Below are 19,521 nucleotides of genomic sequence, written 5' to 3'. Positions count from 1 at the left end.
TCTAAGTGTAAACTGGTACTCATAAAAAAAGCGCAAGTAGTCAGAGGTCACCAGAGAATCAGTGAGAAAACAATTTTATGTGGAATTGCTCTGACGTACTGGATCAGAGCACACGCTCGTTTTTGCTGTGAGAGATACTGTGATCCAAAGATTTCCTGTCATTATACTCCCACAAAGAGCAAATGACAATGTACACTGCCCGCATGCTCGCACTGCGTATGAACCCTTTCTGATTTCTGTCACTGTATCCAATGGCATCACTGTATGATTTGCGCTTACTGTAATGAGCATCCCTTCCTTAATTCACTGGTCATTTCTATTTCTTCTCCTGCTAGTTGTTTATTGACGTAGTCTCTCTTAAGATTACTGAGATCTAATTTCTTATTCAGTAAATCAGTGTGAGATGATGTAAAGTATCATAAAATTTTCACTATCAATTGTACCCTTTCATTTCTTTTCATGGTGTCTTTTGCAATTCAGAACCTAAACTTGTACCTTGTTTACAGAGACTTGTTAGTATTCAAAGGCTCTAAAAAATGAAATATTTTACTCCCTTTACATAGAGATGCTGCTCGACATACAATGGATGGGTTTACATCCAGAAAATATCATTAGGTCGAAAATGCATTTAATACACCTGACTTACCAAACATCATACCTTCGTCCAGCCTATTTTACACCTACTCAGGACACAATATCCAAAAACGTTGGCGACACAGTACACTGCGGAGTATCAGCTGTTTCGTGATCTCATACCTGACTGGGAGCTGTGGCTCATGGCCGTGGCCCAGCACCCCGAGAGTATCTTACCACAGGTCATTAGCTTGGGGAAAAATCAAAATTCAAAATTCAAACTACAGTTTCTACTTACTGTGTATCACTTTCACACCATAGCAAGGTCAAAAAATCATAAGTGGAACAATGTTAGTTATGTCGGGGACCTTCTATGCTAAATTCCAAGAGGCTTCCCTCCCTTCTCCCTTGATATATCTGTATATTTCTGCACCAGTTCCATAATGGTTTAAATACTACAGAGCTTTAGAACACATTGAATAACTCTAAAAGAGCCTCCAACCTACCCCACGTCCCCCTTATTCTTTTTCAGAATTTCTCTATTCATCTTCAGATGTATTTTCAAGAACTTTAGAATCATTCAACAACTTTCCAAAAGACCCTTCCAGTTAGGGCAAAACAACTGGGCCCCAGACTACCCTTCTAATGTAAATAATTATAAAACTGGACAAACTATGTAAAGGAACAGCTTTCAGGCAATAAAACACAGCCCACAAAAACTTCACACGGGGAGCCTTAGCTCTTTGTCTAGGACATTTCACACCTGTTGCAGAGCTGGAGTCTAAGCACAGCACAGCAGGCAGAAATCAGAATTAAGGGCACTGGACTAGAAAACTGCGCCAGGAGGGCCCTCCAGGTGGCCCCACGGGAGTATCCAGAGTCTATTTACTGCAGACTCATCCTCAAAAGGCACAGGGGGCATAGGGCTTGGAAGCTAAGTCCCACCACTTTATGGGACTTAAGAAACACCCTGGACTTTCCGTAGATACAACTGCCAAAGCATGAAACTAAGTCTATGAAGCTCAAAATGATCATTCAGTAACAACTGCCTGCTAAAACATGAATATCTATCCAAAATGACAATATTTAGTGAAAAAAACTCCCTTGCTACACACACACAAACACACACACACAAATGTGATCCGCAGTGGGAAAAAGAAGTAATCAACAGAATCCAAGATAGCCAAGGTGCTATACTTAATAAAGGCTTTAGAATAGGTATTCAACTATGACCAAAGTTCCTAACAGATCTGTTAAAATTATCTGACTGGGATCACTCTCACTGGGGAGTTAACTGAGGGATGCAAGGAATCATTCATTATCAGGGATTTGTTAATACCATGTTTCCCCAAAAATAAGACCAAGCCAGACCATCAGCTCTAATGCGTCTTTTGGAGGAAAAATTAATATAGGAAAAATTAATATAGACCGGGTCTTATATAACAAAACATAACATAACACCGGATCTTACATTAATTTTTGCTCCAAAAGACGCATCAGAGCTGATGGTCTGGCTGGGTCATATTTTCAGGGAAACCCGGTATAACTGAGCACATTAATAGATTAAATGGAATAGAATACACAGCTGAAAAATAAATTCTCGCATCAGTCGTCAAATGATCTTCGACAAGGGTACCAAGACCACCACTCAATGGGAAAAGGACTGTGTCTTCAACAAAATGGTTTTGGGAACCCTGGATATATATATACAAAAGAATGAAAGGGGACGCTTATCTTACACAATATGTAATACAAACATTAACTCAAAACGGATTGAAGACCTAAAGAAAAGGCTCAAATCTATAAAACTCATAGAAGAAAATAAAGGGGAGAAGCTTTACGACATTGGTCTTGACAATGATTTCGTTGACGTGACAGGCAACAAAAGAAAAGCAGACATAAGGGACTACAACAAACTTAAAAACTTTTGTGCACTAAAAGACACAATCAACTCAGTGGAAAGCAACTGACAGAACTGTAGAAAATATTTGCAAATCATGTATTTGATAAGGGCTTAAATATCAGAAAATATAAAGTACTCCTAAACTCACAAAACAAAAAAAATCAAATAGCCTGATTAAAAACTCGGTAAAGGATTTGAACTGACATTTCTCAAAAGCTGATACACTAATGGCCAAAAAGCATATAAAAAAATGTTTAACATCACTAATCAGGAGAGAAATGCAAATCGAAACCACAATGAGATACCACTTCATACCCATTAGGACAGCTATTATCACAAAAGCAGAAAATAAATGTTGGTACTACGTGGAGAACCAGGAACCTGTATGCACTCTTGGTAGAAAAAGATGTTCAACAACATGAGTCCTGTGAAATGGCACAGCCTCTGTGCAAAACAGTATGTCAGTTCCTCACAAAGACACTTGTATAACCATGTTCCTAACAGCATTATTCACAATAGCCAAAAAGGTAGAGGCAACTTAACTGTCCACTGACAACCGAATATATGTGGTATATACATACAATGGAATATTACACAGCCTTCAAACAGAAGTAAATTCTGGTACATGCTACAGCATAGATGAATCTTAAAGACATTAGGCTAAGTGAAAAAGTCAGTCACAAAAGGACAAATACTGTATGACTTCTCTCATCGATCCAGTCCACTGCTCCTGCAACACTCCTGCAACACACTAGAACACAATAGACACTCCATGGCTCCCTATCACTAAGACAGTCAGCACACGGAGGTACATCAGCAGAAAGCTGCAGACAACAGGTTTGAATGGGCCACAGATTCTGTAACTGTTCTTCCTGCACTGTGCTATTTGAAGACGGTACAGTGCCCTCCAGCTCCAGGTACTGTTAATGGAAAAGCCACACTGGTAAAATTAACCTTCATTAAAAAACATTTAGGACTGTTATTTCTCAATTATTTTAAGTTCCCAATGATGTGGCGTTATTTTAAGAGCAGACATGTCTAAGTTGTTTTGAGAACGCACTGACAAATTCAAGTGTAATATTGTACAGAGGAAACAAACTGTGAAGTGTTATGTGTAGTGAGATCTACATGCAACATATTGGGGAGTTATTAAGTGGTACTTTAAATCAATGTTATGTGGTTACAAGTACTGAATAAACACTGAGAGAGGTCCAGGCTGACTGTTAAGAGAGAACTCTCTGGAACTTAAAAGTTTAAGACTGGAGCAGAATTCAGATCTAAGACAGGGAGTAAACGCTACCAGTCTTTGAAGTTAATTATCAAAAAGCTGCTCACAATTCGTTACCAAATAACCAAAGGAATCAGAGTGGGAAGGTGGGTGAATAGGCATGGGATCAGAGCCAAGGAGATCAACGGCAAGCGGGCTGTCTTTGAAGCTGGGGGATGGGGACAATGGGGTTCACTGCACCATCCTCCTTACTGTTGTGGGAAAATTTTCTAGTTTGACATTTTGCATATTTTAAGTTTAGAAGTTATTCACAAAGGTGTATATAATATACATACATGCAACAGAAAAGCTCCTTATAACCTCAGTAATATAATGAATAAAATCCGAGTTGGAATTGACTGTGGTTACCAAAGAATTAATTCCGTTATTTCAAGGAAAATACAAGGACACCTAAATGGAATTTTACAGATGTAAAATGACAAACTCGCCATTCATCTGACACCTACACTAAATTATTCAAGTTAGTAAATCCTCACAAGCAAGCACACGAGGATGGAAAAGAAGGTGTCAGTCCCTGGGATACACGCTGGTGCATACGAGAAGTCTCTAATCCAGAGAAAGAGAGAGGCTGGGGGCCCATTTGAGGCCCAGAGAAGAAAATGACATGGAAGCACTCAGGTTACAGAGCTACCACAGAAAGGCTCAGGTGGATGTTGGCAATATATTTCAAAACAATGTCAAAAGGTACTCAGCTATACACCTTAAATGCGTTACTTCAACCTATATGACATGGATCTCAATAGAGCTGTAAAAAGTATTTAACGTGAAATGACAGAGTAGTATTTCCAATTATGCCACATGCATGGGTTACACTGAAGCTATTTACTATTTGTAAACCCACCCCCCACACACACAAATGCTGTAAGTGGATCCAAAAACGGTCAAGCCTTAACATGCATGGTCACTCAATGACACGATGAATGAAATGCCCCGTTGGCGCGCTGCAGAGAGGACAGAAGCCAACTGCAGTTCCGCCATACCCAAATTCCTGTGCTGTGGGAGGCAGTACCAGTGTCAGTGTAACAGCTGACGTGTGCACAGCGCTCCCTTAGTGCCAGGGCCTACTCTGAGGGCTTCACATGTACTACTGTTTTCAAAAGTATTTATGAGGCTACACAAGAGAAAGGAGACTGTCTTCCCCAAGCCACGTGTCTCACAATTGCTGGTGTGAAAATTCAAACCCAAAGTCTAACATCAGAGCTTAGTCTCTTAACTGATATAGTGTATCTGCCTCCCTTAATTATAATCAGAAAGCCGATCAATGAGAAAGTTATCTAATTGGAATCTGATCACTATTCTCCTCCTACTTCCCAGTTAGATTTATCACATCAGACAATATAAAAATATTTAAAATTCATTCATGAAACCTAGCATTCATAACACAATACCCATGTCCTATTTACCTTCCGTGTTACTGAGTGTTGGCTCAGGAGTGATTCTGCCACGGCGAATATTAGCGCTCTCCTCATCAGCACATATCAGATGGTCATCTTCTCTATTTTTCGGCCCCTGTGGTGCCTCTCTTCTAACTGCTGAGCAGGTGCATACATCTTCATTCCTGCTAAAGTAGTTCTGTAGCCATTGTGGCACAATATTCTTAACAGATTCTGTCAACCTGTTAAAAATACTCTGTTGGGGGGAAACACACATAAGGCAGTTTGAGAAATGTATCTTTTCATATAAGTACCAACTTACAGAAAGCCACACCAAGAAAAACACAACCGTTTCCAACAAAGTTACCTAAAATTCAGTTTCTTGAGTTAACGCTGACATACTGGCATTTCACAAATTGTACAGACATTATGAAATTCCTGCTTTTTTTCTTTCATTTATAGCATATATCCATACACCAATAATTACCCCCCAAATGGCCATGTTATTCTAATCCTTAAAAAACTCCAATAGGCTACCCCATGAGAAATATAACTTTAAATTTAGTATTGAGATATGCACTAAAATGTTATAATCCCAGAGAAAAGGCATCCATTTTGATCCCAGCATATTAAAGCAATATAAACAATACCTTCAATAGCTTCCTCAAGCAATTATTTTATTGCAATCTTTTAAGAAGTACAAAAATCTAGACAAAAATACGAGCCTTTTTTTTAAAAAGACAATAGACGACTGACAGCATAATAAATTCAATAAATAATCTCCGATATTTTTTGATGGTAAAATTTCGTTATACCAAGTGTTGCCTGAAAATTTGAGGAAATAATTTTATTACGGTAACTTTTAATAGGAGTGAAAAAAATGTGTCGTGACAACTATCAGTATTAATATTTATTGCAGCTTTCTATGCTCCAGGCACTAACTATTCAAAGCTGCATATAAATCTTATTCAATTTACTCCTCACAATAATTTTATGATGTCAGTATTAACAGGGTCACTTTACAGATGGAGACTTAAAATGAACACCATACTTAACCAAAGGCCACTTCTGGGGCAGCGTTAGATTTCTGTGCAGAATAATCAGCACACAAAACTGAACAGTCAAAATGGATATAATAAAGCTCATTCCCTAAAGCTCATTAACTGCTTGCAGACCTTGCCTTTTCTTAACTAAAATCTAACCAACGTACTGTGTTTCCCCAAAAATAAGACCTAGCCGAAACATCAACTCTAATGCATCTTTTGGTGCAAAATTTAATATATTGGAACCTGATCACTACCCTCCTCCTACTTCCCAATTATATATTATGTTAGACCCGGTCCAATATAATATAATATAATATAATATAACGAGTTTTACATTAACTTTTGCAGGAAAAGGCGCATTAGAGTTGATGATCCGGCTAGGTCTTATTTTCCGGGAAACAAGGTATCACTATTGCCCCAAGCCCTATCCCAGCCCTACTACACTCAGCAGGTAGGCTCACCTGTTTTAACAAACGCCCCCAAGGGATTCTGATGGGTGCTCAAGTTTCAGAACCACCATTCTCGTTAAAGAGATTAGGAAATTAGACACATTTAATTAAACTACAATATATTTACTTTGGGGGAAAATCCCTCTAAAAGATGTGAATAAAATTATGTGTTACAAGTCTTAACATTCTATTATCTGGAAAACATATAACGTGGAGCACTAGTCTGACAATCATTAAAATATATAATAAAAAATTCTAAAATGAATGAGAAAAACAAATCATCCAGTGGACTGTACAGAACACAGTGTGGCTTACAGAACAGTCTCCCCAGTGTTTCTCAAACTTTAGCCATGATTTTCACCTGTACTATTACTTACTGATTTTTCTGTCTATCCGCTCACTTCTCTTCATAAATTTAGCTTTTCCTACACAATAAAATCTACCAAATCACAGATTGATGCTGTACTGGGCTTCACGTGCCCATCCCTCATTCTAGTCTTGAGAAACTGTCCCACCAAACTGGCTTCTGGAGGGTGTGGCCCCTGACAGACACCAGATATTTGAGGACGGGAGGAAAGAGGTCTTTCCTCCTGTGCTCCCTCCGATTAAGCGCCCCATCTCTAAAACTACAGCTCTTGCCAGGTGGCCCCTCCTCCACTCCTGACACCATTTCTTCCCCTTATCCTTCCAGTCTGAGGGATGACGGCAGCTTCTGCTATTGCTAGTCTCTGGGCCTCCTGCCACCCCGTATTTATTCCTTTAACCACCAGCATATCTCTAAGTAGACTCTCTTAAAAGACGTTTCCATTCAATCATTCAGAGTGTCTGTTTCTTGATGGGCCCCTAAGGTACTGATACAGTAGTGCTACTTGTCAGAGTTTTTGTATGATTAAAATGAAAATTAAACAGTCCATGTATCAGTTTGACTCATCTACTTTATAAGCAATGGAACACATGTACCATGATTAGGGCAGCACCCAAAAGTTACAACCAACCTTTATCTCTTAAAGAAGTCCACAAATAGGCCAGAAAAGAAGATATGTTTGGGGACTATTTTAGAATCTTATTTAACTCATAGATGTAACAGCAGACATTGCTTTTCTTCACTCAGCTCACTCAGTCAGTACTTACGGGTCCCATACTACATGTCAGACACAGAACACTGGGGAGACAGCAGGGAACGAGTTCCTGCCTTCTTGGAGCTTATATTCTAAGTTAGGGGGACAAATAAATATAATATGTAACATATAACATCATCATTTGGTGCTACGGGCAAGAATAAGGAAGGGAAGCCAAATGGGATAGGTATTTTATATAAGCAAAAACCTGAAAAAGGTGAGGAATGAGCCATGCAAATTTCTAGTGAAGTTTTATAAATCTAAGCGAACAAAAAGTGCCAAGACTCAAATACAGCAGTGTCCTTGGTACATGCTGACGAAGCTTCTAGTAACTGTTTAATGACTGCAAAATCTAATAAACCTTAAATAATTTTTTTAATTCTTCAAAATTTCCCTTAAATCATGTGCGTGTGTACACGTGTACGTGTGAGAACCTATGTGTAATCTTTTATTCTATAGGATATATATATATGTATGTACATATACAGAGAGATACTGTAAACATACTAACAGAGTGGTCCTCAAACTGGAGTCTTTAGATCAGCATCTGTGGTGTTGCCCTGACCATGTTAGAAATGGAAATCTGTCTGTTTTAGAAAGCTCTCGAGGTGCTTCTTATGCAAATTAAAGGTGGAGAACCAGTGTACTAAAATCCTCTACAAACTCAGTGACTATTATCCCAATTAAGGCCAGAGTAAACAAAACCCTGAGTATAAGCTTAACTACAACAAAGGTTTACCTAAATGATCACCCTACTTCCATGATTATCAAATACATCAGACCATTACACCAAGTTTTGTGAACAGTTACTTCATAATACCAACTTTGAAATTCAAACCACAAGTAAACATAAAAGTCTATCTTTGAAACTACTTTATTTCTAGTTGTAAAGAATTAACAACTTATAGTAAATAACCAACTACCAAATATTCAACTTTTTAAAACTGCTGGAAAAAGAAACTCCTGATTATGCACAGAATTAGGTGGAGACCATAAAGAGGCAAGGAGCCCTGTCTATTAAATAAATTTGGAGAAGTACTTCCCTGCCTGACAAAGGGGAAAAACCGTTTCCTTGTAGAAGTAAAGATTCCTTTGACTGTATAACCAAAGAACGTCTAATCTTTGTCTCCTAAGGAGTGCACACTAAAGTCCCACCTTACCAGATCAGCTTCCTTCCTGCTGTCAGAGGCTTCAGAGGTAAACATAATGGCCACCATGTAAATCCATGGAAGCTTTCCTACAGAAAACCTTCTCTGGTCCTCCAAGTCTGGGCAGTCCCCCCCTTATATGCTCCAACAGCGCCCCGTACTTCTTAAAGGACGGCAATTTGTCAAACAGGATGTAATTACAGTCTGTCCATCACCTGCACTAGCATTGGCTCTGTGAGCGCAGACACCAGGTCTGCTCACACACAGATTAGGTGGTGCGTGGTTTGAATTTACCTACGACTGCACTGCTCAACCAACCTCTTATTCCTACACATGAATATTCCATGACACGTTTTGAAAAAGAACATCAGTGATTCTAGAACTTAAAAATAAATAATACATTTGCTCAGTGTAATAGTTGTACCTTAACCAAATAATATTTCTGTCACTACACTGATAATCCTTCCTTCAAAAACCAACATGTGAAGCTATCCAAGAACATGGGAAAATTGAAACCATCCTCTGGAATGATAAATAATACAAAACCAACTAAATGAAAAGAAGCAGAAAGGCAGCCCCCCAAAAAGCTAAATTAATGAAGGGCTTAGAAAAATCAACAAAGAAACGGAGCATTAAAATCTTAGAAATACTCCTTGTAACCCTAACAACATAATCACAACTAATGAAGCTAAATTCAAGGATTAAAGGGGTGAATCTTCAAACTCAGACTGGTTAAAATGATTGGGTCGTTTCTCTCTAAGGTTCTGCATTTGGCAAAATACGTCAAAATGCCACTGAGATTAGAGTACTCAATTTGGGGGTCAGAAGTAAAATCAAGTCAACGACACATATATTAAGCACAACCCATGTCTAAGGCGTGGTGAGTACATTAGCTTTTCAAATTCTATTTCACCTGAATTCAAGGATTAAAGAAAGAAGGCTGAGGTGGGGGAAAGGCTCTTCTACAATCCAAACTCACAAGGATTTTTTTTTTTATTTATTGGGGTGACAACTGTTAGTAAAATTACATAGATTTCAGGTATACAATTCTGCATTACATCATCTATAAATCCCATTATGTGCTCACCACCCAGTCAGTTCTCCTCACAACGATTTTCTAATGAAAAACATTTTATTTTCCTATATATCTTTTCACCAGTTGGAAATCTCAGAACCAGAGACATCTCTCCAACATGACCAACTCCTTCTGTATCACTACTATACAGCCTTCCTTCTTCTTACATAGAACTCTCTATTCCTACTACTTTTCTTGACTTCAGTTCTGTGCAACTCTCTTCTTACAATATCCTCTATTAAACAGTAGTACTCAGACTATAAAATCTCCTTTCTCAAATAACTTCACTGCCTCTCTAAGTATAAATATCAAACATAATCCATCATCAGCCTTCAGGTTCTGGAGCCCCATTCCCCCAGAATACACCGCTGTTTTTTCCTTCTATCTGCTCTTTCAGCGGCCGTTATTTCCTTGGGGCCTGTCACTGACCCTTAGTTCTCTTCCACGGTTCTGTGCACATTCTTCTTACCCACTGAACTCCAATGCCACTAGACTCTCCTTTCCAAACTTTTAGAAACTTATTTCATATAGTCTGTTTACTCAGTGTTCCCCCGGCTCCCTCCAAGCCCAAGTAAATAAAAAAAAAAAAAAAAAAAAGGTAAGAACCCAAGACTTCACGTGAGACTTAAAAAATATCTATTCTAAAAACACTAAATTAGAGTAAAAAGTTAGATGCTATTGTAATCTTTCAGTTCTTGCCAGTTTTTTAATATACCCATTCTATCATTACTTCTTTTAAAAATGCATCTCTATTCTGACTTTAACACTCAGTTATTTGCATGAGGGGAAAAGGTAATGAAGTATTCAAATTCTAATGCAGTTATATTGAATCTAGTCTTAAATAGTGAATCTAACCTACAAATCCCAGTTATTAGTTGTCATATTTTACAACCCCCAGAATGGCAGTCAACAGCCAAGCTTTCCCTATCTCCCAGTCCAAAACCTTCTAGCCACTAAAAATCTACTTTTCATTTTCCTTCTCAACTTCAGGAGATCAAGCCAAAAAAACGTGGGCATAATATTTACATTACTCTGGCTAAAAAATCAGAAACTACAGTGGGCCACAGATTCCTACTTCCTTCAATACTGTCACTAACGCATGAAGGAGACACATGGCCTGGCTTAGTCTCTTATTTTCAGTTATCCATATCACAGAGGTGGTGAATAGATAATTAACAGGAATCAAACAACAAGGACAAGAAAAGGAGACCCTAAAAGACCTTCAAGCTAGCTTTAGGAGACCCACTAAAAGGCCAAAGCAGTTTAACCCAAAGTTCCCTATAAGATATTGCCCCTTTTCATCCACAATCTGCTTGACACAGGATGTAAGGATTTATTTCTGAAATCATACTGTGGAAAAGAGCAGTGAAATCAAGCAAACTAACACACACACTGGAATATCTCCTCGCACAGACAGAAAAGACACTGTCCTGTCCTGTTCTGACAGTAAACACAGTAAATTGTACCTGGTGGCGAGACTTTAAACTGGGCTTCCCAACAAAGAAAACCCTTCTCAAACCCTGCTACAGCCATGACCATTAACTAAGTAGCTACAAAGAAAACATTTCTGAGAATACAAGGTCATCATGTTTTTCCAATAATATACTGTGCCTAATGAAAATGGTTTCAATTAGGGACATCAGACCAAAGTTTTCATTTTACTTAAACCTAACAGATACCTGCCTCATCAGGGAACTTTCCAGGAAATGGAAACAACACCTGGGCCCTTTTGTCACTTATTAGACAATGTGGTAAATTCATAAAATACACAAGGGCCTCTCATCACAAACCAAATACACCGTTTCTTCAAACAACTCAATACTTGGATTTATTTCCCTATACACTTAATTGGCTGGTGTTTCTATAAGGAAAATATGTTAAAAGTAAGTATTTAAGAAAGTAATAATAATTTAAGGTTTGGTCTTATCACTTAGCAAATAAGTCCTTAATCCAATATGAGCCTACAAAAAATTGAGCATCAGTATGTAAAGGAAAAAGCTCCAGAAAGAGGTAGCAAAATTCACAGGCAGTTAAAACATTTAAATCAAAAGGTTCTATCTATTTAATCACAATAATTTTAAATGAGTCCTTACTTTATATGCCAGGCCCTAATCTAAGACCTTTACTTCTATTATTTCATTTAACCCTCACAATAATTTCCACTCTACAGATGAGTAAATTAAGCATAGAGAACTTAAATAATTTGTATTTATTTACAGGTTTATTACAAGTCCTGGCAGAACAGCGATTCAAACCTGAGTACTTGACTCCATTAGAGTACTCTTTCCATTCCTACTGTGTTTCCCCGAAAATAAGACCTAGCCGGAAATAAGACCTAGCCGGACAATCAGCTTTAATGCATCTTTTGGAGCAAAAATTAACAAGACCTGGTCTTATTTTACTATATTATAAGACCGGGTCTTATACTATACTATACTGTACTATACTATCCTATAATATCGGGTCTTATATTAATTTCTACTCCAAAAGATGAATTAAAGCTGATTGTCCAGCTAAGTCTTATTTTTGGGGAAACGGGGTATTACCATGGATAGAATTAAATATTTAGGACAAAGCAAATAAAGATAAAATAAGTCAAAACTACTTAGTGACTTCTGAAATGAGTTCAGTATTCAACCTCTAAATATCCCTCCTTTTCAAAACTGAGAACACTCTTTAGTCATCAGATACGAAGTAGGACATACTTATTTGGAACAAAGTATTATATAGAAGGTAGCAATCCAACAAAACACCACCACCAAAAAAAAACCACACTAACATATAAAGGAGTGTTATTTAGGCAACTCATGGTCTGTGGGCCAAATTCGGCCCTTGGCTGGCTTTTACACGGGCCTCAGGCTAAGAATGATTTTACATTTTTTAAACGGTTGTGAAAACAAAGGAAAGAACTTTCAGCAACAAACCTAAAATATTTACTATCTGGCCCTTTACAGAAAACATTTGCAGACTCCTGGTCTAAGTTTCTAAATAGAAATGGGGTTTCCTCCCCTCCTTTTTCAAATAGGCTAATGCAGGAACTGACTTGTAAGACAAACTACAACCTAGGAAGATAAAATGAATGGATTCCCTTAGCTCCAAACCAGAAGATAAAACCTCTGAAGCACACCTCCCAAAAAGGGCAAAAATAAGTAGTTCCCTTGCACCAGGAGGCTGGCAGGAGGTTCTACCAGAGCCAAGGTTCTGGTTTGCCCATGGGCTCAAGTCTTTTGGGGTGGATACTAAGAAAAGCAGCTTGACTTCTCCAGAGCTGACTTTCTGGGCCTGACAATCTGCACAAAAGGAAATCGGAAAGGGGACTGATCAGGTGACATGAACTAACCACATCCTCTTCAGTGACTGGTTCACTCCCAACTAGAAAAATGACAGCATTTCCTAAATGTATGTGGGCTAAGAATTGGGGGCGGGGGGTGGGGGGGGCATGTAGGAGAGAAGGCAAGTGAAAACAGTCAACTTACATTATTCGGGGATGTTATTCATTTTTGCTTCTACCATTCTTAAGTTCCTAACCTTCAGTTAATTGAGTAAGACAATGGATTTCTGTCGCCACAACTTCAAGATGCCATTTTAATGATCAGAAGTTAAAAAAACATAAACTTCAGATATATCTCAGCAGAGCTAATCCAGAAGAAGTCAAAACAGGAAATTACAAGTCAGTGGAACACATGCAAAAGTCACAGGTAATGCGTGACAGCACAAGCCAGTTGGCCTGACAGGCAATGGCAAACCTCCATTAGCTAACAGTGCCAGATCTCTCATTCTTATTCCAACCCTCCACTACACAACCAAAAACCCCAGTTTTGCCCAGAAACCCTTGGACACTTAAATCAAATAACATTCATATAAAACATGCCATGTCATGAAATTGCTTGCTATTCATGATGACTCAGCAGCTGCTGCAAAACAGAGGTGGTAGCCTAGGGTAGTAAGCAGCAAGCAGGTAGTCAGTCTGTAAGTCCACAAAAGTCCCAGTAAGGAGTAAAGAAAGTCCTTATTTTCAGATTTAAAACTCGGTAATATTACATATAATATTATTGTGTATATTCCTGGATACTTTTATGTGCTATTTTCTGCCAATATTAACACCCCACTGTTGATCAAGAAACTCCCAAACATCTTTTATCTTGATTCAAAAGCTAAAAATCTATTTTATTTTTCAATTAAATGACTGAAGCAAGAAGCTGAAAGTATTTTGGATGAGGGAAATGATCAATTATCATGCTCTAAAACAGAACTACAAAGCCTAAAATCCTATCCACTCTTAAGACAATTTGGATCATAGGTGTTATGTTGCTAAGGAATCACCTCCCCAAATTTAGATTTTTACCCAAGTACATTTAAAAATAAGCTGTGATTATAACTTTTGCCACCTAGAATATATTAGTTCCTTTCTAAAATGCCCAGACCATCCAATGATCTGTATTTAAAACATTTCATTTTCTTATGTAGTAACTTTAAGGAGATATAAGAAAGCAAACAGCTATTCTTCACGAGAAACAAAAAGCATGTGTCTAACTTCCATTCTACAAAAGGATTAGGTTAAATGGCCAGGCTTGTGACCTGAATTCTAATCTTAAATCTGCCTGCAAGTCCCTGTTCCTCAAAAAGAAATCTGAAAACCAGGCACTTTCTTTATATATATGAGAGAAAACTGGCGGGATTTAATAGTAATGCCAAGACTTCTAACCATTAGTAGGAAAATACTTAAAATTATAAACCACAATTTTACTATTAAAAATTTCCAAGTCTTTACTTTCAAAATGCTGTTTTTTAATGATACAATTTAACACCAGCAAACACATATTCATCATCCAGAATAAAGCAATCTAGGAAGTCTACGTTTAAGAGAATGCAACAAGTTATCAGACCCTTTTGTTCTACTTTTGTTTTTTAACAAGTTTAAGACACACTTACTTCGCACCTTAATATCACTGAGAAGTTTTATAAATAACTTTTATTAGGATAAATTCCTTTTCATGATTTCAAACACCCCTGAATGTACAAGGTGCTTAAATTATAAGAGCACCAACATTCCTGGAGAGTCAAAAGTACCTAAACTTCTAGAATACGCCCCATAATATTAAAATATTTTGTGCATGAGATCAGAAGTGGCGTCCTGGTCAACTGTGCATAATGGCCAATTCTAACCTCCAAAATACAAGGTGGGGGAGGGGCATATGGGGCGAGGAAAGTGTCTCGCAGCGCAGAAAAGACGTAAGGGTGGAGAGGGACTTTCAAAATGCCCCACTACTACCGTAACTATAACCCGGCTAAGAAAAAAAAAATCTAAGCGAGTGCTCTCAGATCGGGGGATCAAGAGTGGGGGAGAGGGAGAATTAATCACTAGGCTGAGACTAGGTTATTCCACTTTTAGGGTAACAGCACCCCGGTTAATCCCCAGTGCCCCGGAGACAGATGCCTCGCGGCAGCCCCCTTCTACACACACTGAAACGCGGGAGACTAAGAAAACAAGTGTAGGGGCCTCCAGTCACATCGTTTTCCTTTCTCCCTCGAGAGGACGTGAGTAATACCCTCAAACCCCCCAATCCCCGCCAAAAACGAAAGAAACGCGCGCATTACGGGCCTAGAATTTCTGTTCCCGCCCTGTGCCTGTTGGGGGAAGCCCCTGGCCGGGAGGGTTGGGAAGCGGAGGCCGGAACCACACGTGTTTGCTGCAAGGATCGGCCTGTCTTAGACCACTTCCCATCGCCATCCCAGCGGCCTGAGCTCCTACCGCCTCGCTCGAGCCTTTCCTCAAGCCCTCGGGTCCCGTCCACGTGGGGCACCAGGGCCCCTCACCTCCAGTTCCCTCCCGCCGAGTTCCCGACCCGCTAAACCACCCAAGAGTCGGGGTCCCGTACCTGGTGCTTTTGTCGCCCTTGCTGGTAAGGCTTAATTGGCCCCTGATGGCAACGCCGCGACCGTATCTTGCCGCCACCGCCCCCTCCTACTCCTCCGGCTCCCGAGGCCATGGCTGAGCCTCGGCTGCTTCCCGCTCCGGGGCGGGCAAGGGGGCGGGAGAGGCAGAAGCGGCCGCCTTAGAGCCACCCCCCCGCCCAGCCCCAACCCAAAAGTCCGTCCGCGCTGCCCACTCTGTGGGGCACAGGCACACCAGGAACCGCGAGGTTGCGAGCGGAGTGAAGAGAAAATGCGCGCTGGCAGCTGGGAAGGCCGTGGCGGCGACAGAGGCCCAGTAACTGGCTCCGTTCCGGCGGACTCCGGCGGACCACCTCCTCTGTGTATGTCACGGTCTCTATGGAGATCCCCCGCAGAGGACAACCAGAGCGGCCACTCTCGCTGCTAGGCCTAACTAGACCGCCAGCTCATGGCGATTCTTCTTCCGCCGCCCTAGCCGTGGCTGCCGCAGTTGAAGCCGCCGGCGCCGCCCGCCTACCCCTCCCCTCTGCGCACAGCGCCCGCCCCGGCGTCGTCGTCGTCGTCGTCGTCGTCGTCCCTGCAGTCGCCGCTGCTGTTGTGCCTATTGCGGCTGCTACGGCCGCCGCCGCGGTCGCGAGCCAGAACTCCGTCACTCGTCAGCGCCCGACACAATTGCATCATCACCCTGCGATCGGGTGATTGGCGAGGAGGAAGGAAGGGCCGGTTAAGCCCGCGCGCTCTCGGCCGCGGGGCACGCTGGGCAACGTAGTTCAACGGAAGTAAGCGACTTCTCGGAAAGCAAGAAGCGGAAGAAGATGAGCGGGTTGCCGCAGAGGCACAAAGCCAGGGGTTCTGCTCCTTTTACTGCTCTTGGCTGTCAACTTACTTTGAAAATGGCGTGTAATATCAAAGCAATAACCTCCTTCCCACTCTACTTCTCCCCATTGATAAAGCGGGCAGAAAGTAAACGATAATAAAATCAAAGCAGCTAATAATATAAAAAGAAAAAAAGGGGTTGAAAAAACAGTGTCCATTATCTTTAATCCTCAAGCAGAATTAGAAAATATATACAGTTTCATTAATGTTCCATTAAAAATATAGGGGCTTTGTTATCAAACACAAGGGTTGGAATTCTGGCTCTGCCACTCTAGCTTGACCTTGGATAAGGCAAAACCTGAGCCTTGGATTCCTCCTTTATGAATTGGAAACTTTAAAATCCACTTTATAGAGCTGTTGTGATCATCTATGTAGAGCACTTAGTATCTGTTATCTGGTATACAAAAAATGCAATAAATGGTTACAATTATTACCTACACATCGATTCACATTAGAGGTAAGTAGTATATTATCAGTAATAAAAGTACAAAGTACTGACCCCAAATAGAAGGCATTATATTTAGGAAAGTGCATAAGTGAGCTTGGCTCAAGGCCTGAATCCACAAAATGTAGAAATTGTGGGAGCTAACCCTTAGAAAGGCTTTGGTGACCACGTGGTCCAACCCTCATTCAACGGACCAGACAGGAGTCCAGAGAATTCAAAAAGCACATTTGTTTGACAGAGCTAGGCAGGACTATAACCCAACTTCTCTGTTAAGATTTGAGACAACCAAATAATCAGGGAGAAAAATCAACTACTGTGAAAAACAAAACAAAACAAAAAAACAGACTTTATATTCCATTGGAGACAATTGACTTCAAAGCTTATAAATAGCTTTGGAGTCCCAAATAAATAATTTCAAGTCTATCACTTACTAGGTGTGTAGCATTGTGGAATTTTAAATCACTGCATAAATCATACAAGTCAAATTATAAAACCAAACTTACAGTACCTCGGAATTTGTAATACCTTTCAGCACCTAAGGAATCTTGCTGTATCAGGCATAGGTTTACAGAGCAAATAATTTTCAGTGGCATCTGTGACCATAAGCACCAAGACTATTAAAAATTGCCAAATATGATAGACAAAATTCATCTACTTCCTCTTCTGCTTCCTTGTTCTAGCTTCATGCCCGCCTCTACTACCTTACCACTAGACTTTTCCAACTGAAGCACCTCATCCTTCTTAAACATAATTGTTTCTCTTTCACAATTCTTAGCTAGGTATTTGACAAGTAGAATAAAATAATTCCAAATAAGTTAACTCACAGGGAAGACATGTTACCTGAATCTTTAACTGGGCTACATATATAGGAAATTGAACTATAGCCACATCCTTTTCCCTTTCACCCTACCAGACTCAGAATTTCCAGCATAGCAGAGTATACTGGCTGCAACTCAAAATCATCCCTTTTGGGGACTATAAATTAATGTGTGGGACAGCCTTCATAGCCAAGGTTTGAAAGAAAGGGACATGCAAAAGAGCTAGGCCAAACAAGACAAAATTTCAGAATAGAAAATTGGTGGGATTTTTGGAAATGTGATGAAATCCACATCCCCTGTTAGTCTTGATCTCAATTGTTTACCCCACCTTTCAGTTATTTCTTTGAAATAAAACAATATTTGAGGGAACAATAATACATTAGTCCCACATTCGTATGACTTGAGTTATTGCAAACTTTACCAGTCTTGACAACAGAGAAGGAATAAGAGGCAAGAAGAAATTTGCATTCAAAATTTGCCACTGCCTAACTGAACCCTGAAATAGTACTCAGCCTCACTATGGGATGCCTTAACTTCTGTGCAAAGTTTGGGATTCTAAAAAAACATTGTTCCTCTGTTCAAATTCAGTTTGAAGTTACAAATCACCAAACTTAGAGTTCCTCACACATCTCTGGTCAGAAATCCTTCTTCAGTTAGGAATTAGTAGTAGTAGTAGAACGAGTTATAATAAGTTATTCTGATTTGAAAACTTAGAATTCGCCCATATTCAAACATACAAATAATTATTGAATATTTCTCTAAGAGATATTACATGTAAATTGGAAAAAAATATCCAATAGCATGGAACAATAATAGGGATTCTTGAAATCCTTCAACCATATTAGGAGGTAACAGTTTTTTTGAGGAAGGGAATAATTATTTAGTATTTATAATTAAATAGTTTCTTTAAACGATGAAATTTAATCTATTAAAACCCTATGAGATTCTGTAGTTCACAGAATTGGAAGCTACGAAGCGTGATCAAACAATACAGTGAATGTTTAAATAAAAAAAAAGTTACAGTAAAAGACACATTGCCATTAATTCCCCCTCACTTCGAACACACTTATCCCTTCATTCTTGCCAGTTTCTGAAGCAGTCCTGGAAGTCCTCTTTTCTGAGTGCATTTAGTTGTGCTGTCATGGCTGCCTGGATGTCCTGAACCATTTTGACTTTGGGGAAGAGCCCGAAGTCGCACAGTGCCAGATCCGATGAATAAGGTGGATGAGGACACATCATAATGCTTTTATTTGATAGAAATTGCCATATACCAGAAGCAATGTGTGACACGGAGCATTGTCATGATGGGGGATGATTTACAGCATACTTTAAAACACACCTTCTCTCAACCATAGCTCACACCCAACTGGCTGCATTGAACAAGTTGAAGCTTGTCACAGACTGTTACTAGGGTTCAACATGCCACTTTTCCATATTGAAGATCACTGCCTTTCCATTGGATGCCATTTGGCAGCAGCATTCACCGTATTTTGTGATCACAATGGAGAGAAATG

The 19,521-nt window shown here is 39.7% G+C and overlaps 1 protein-coding gene across 1 annotated transcript in view; it reads right to left on the bottom strand.

The window, feature by feature from the left end:
- LOC117027347 (nuclear pore complex protein Nup153-like) overlaps positions 1-16,481 on the bottom strand; it is a 71,833-nt gene extending 55,352 nt beyond the window's left edge. Inside the window, exons 1-2 of the mRNA XM_033114997.1 lie at positions 15,853-16,481; positions 5,168-5,393 (exon numbers count right to left, since the gene is read on the bottom strand). Coding sequence (XP_032970888.1) covers positions 5,168-5,393; positions 15,853-15,963 — 337 coding nt within the window. The 5' untranslated portion in view covers positions 15,964-16,481. The remainder of the gene's footprint in view (positions 1-5,167; positions 5,394-15,852) is intronic.
- Between the last annotated feature and the right edge of the window lie 3,040 nt (positions 16,482-19,521).

Source organism: Rhinolophus ferrumequinum, chromosome 9, assembly GCF_004115265.2.
Source record: "Rhinolophus ferrumequinum isolate MPI-CBG mRhiFer1 chromosome 9, mRhiFer1_v1.p, whole genome shotgun sequence".
NCBI lineage: Eukaryota > Metazoa > Chordata > Mammalia > Chiroptera > Rhinolophidae > Rhinolophus > Rhinolophus ferrumequinum.
This window is presented reverse-complemented; position numbering and strand designations above follow the sequence as displayed.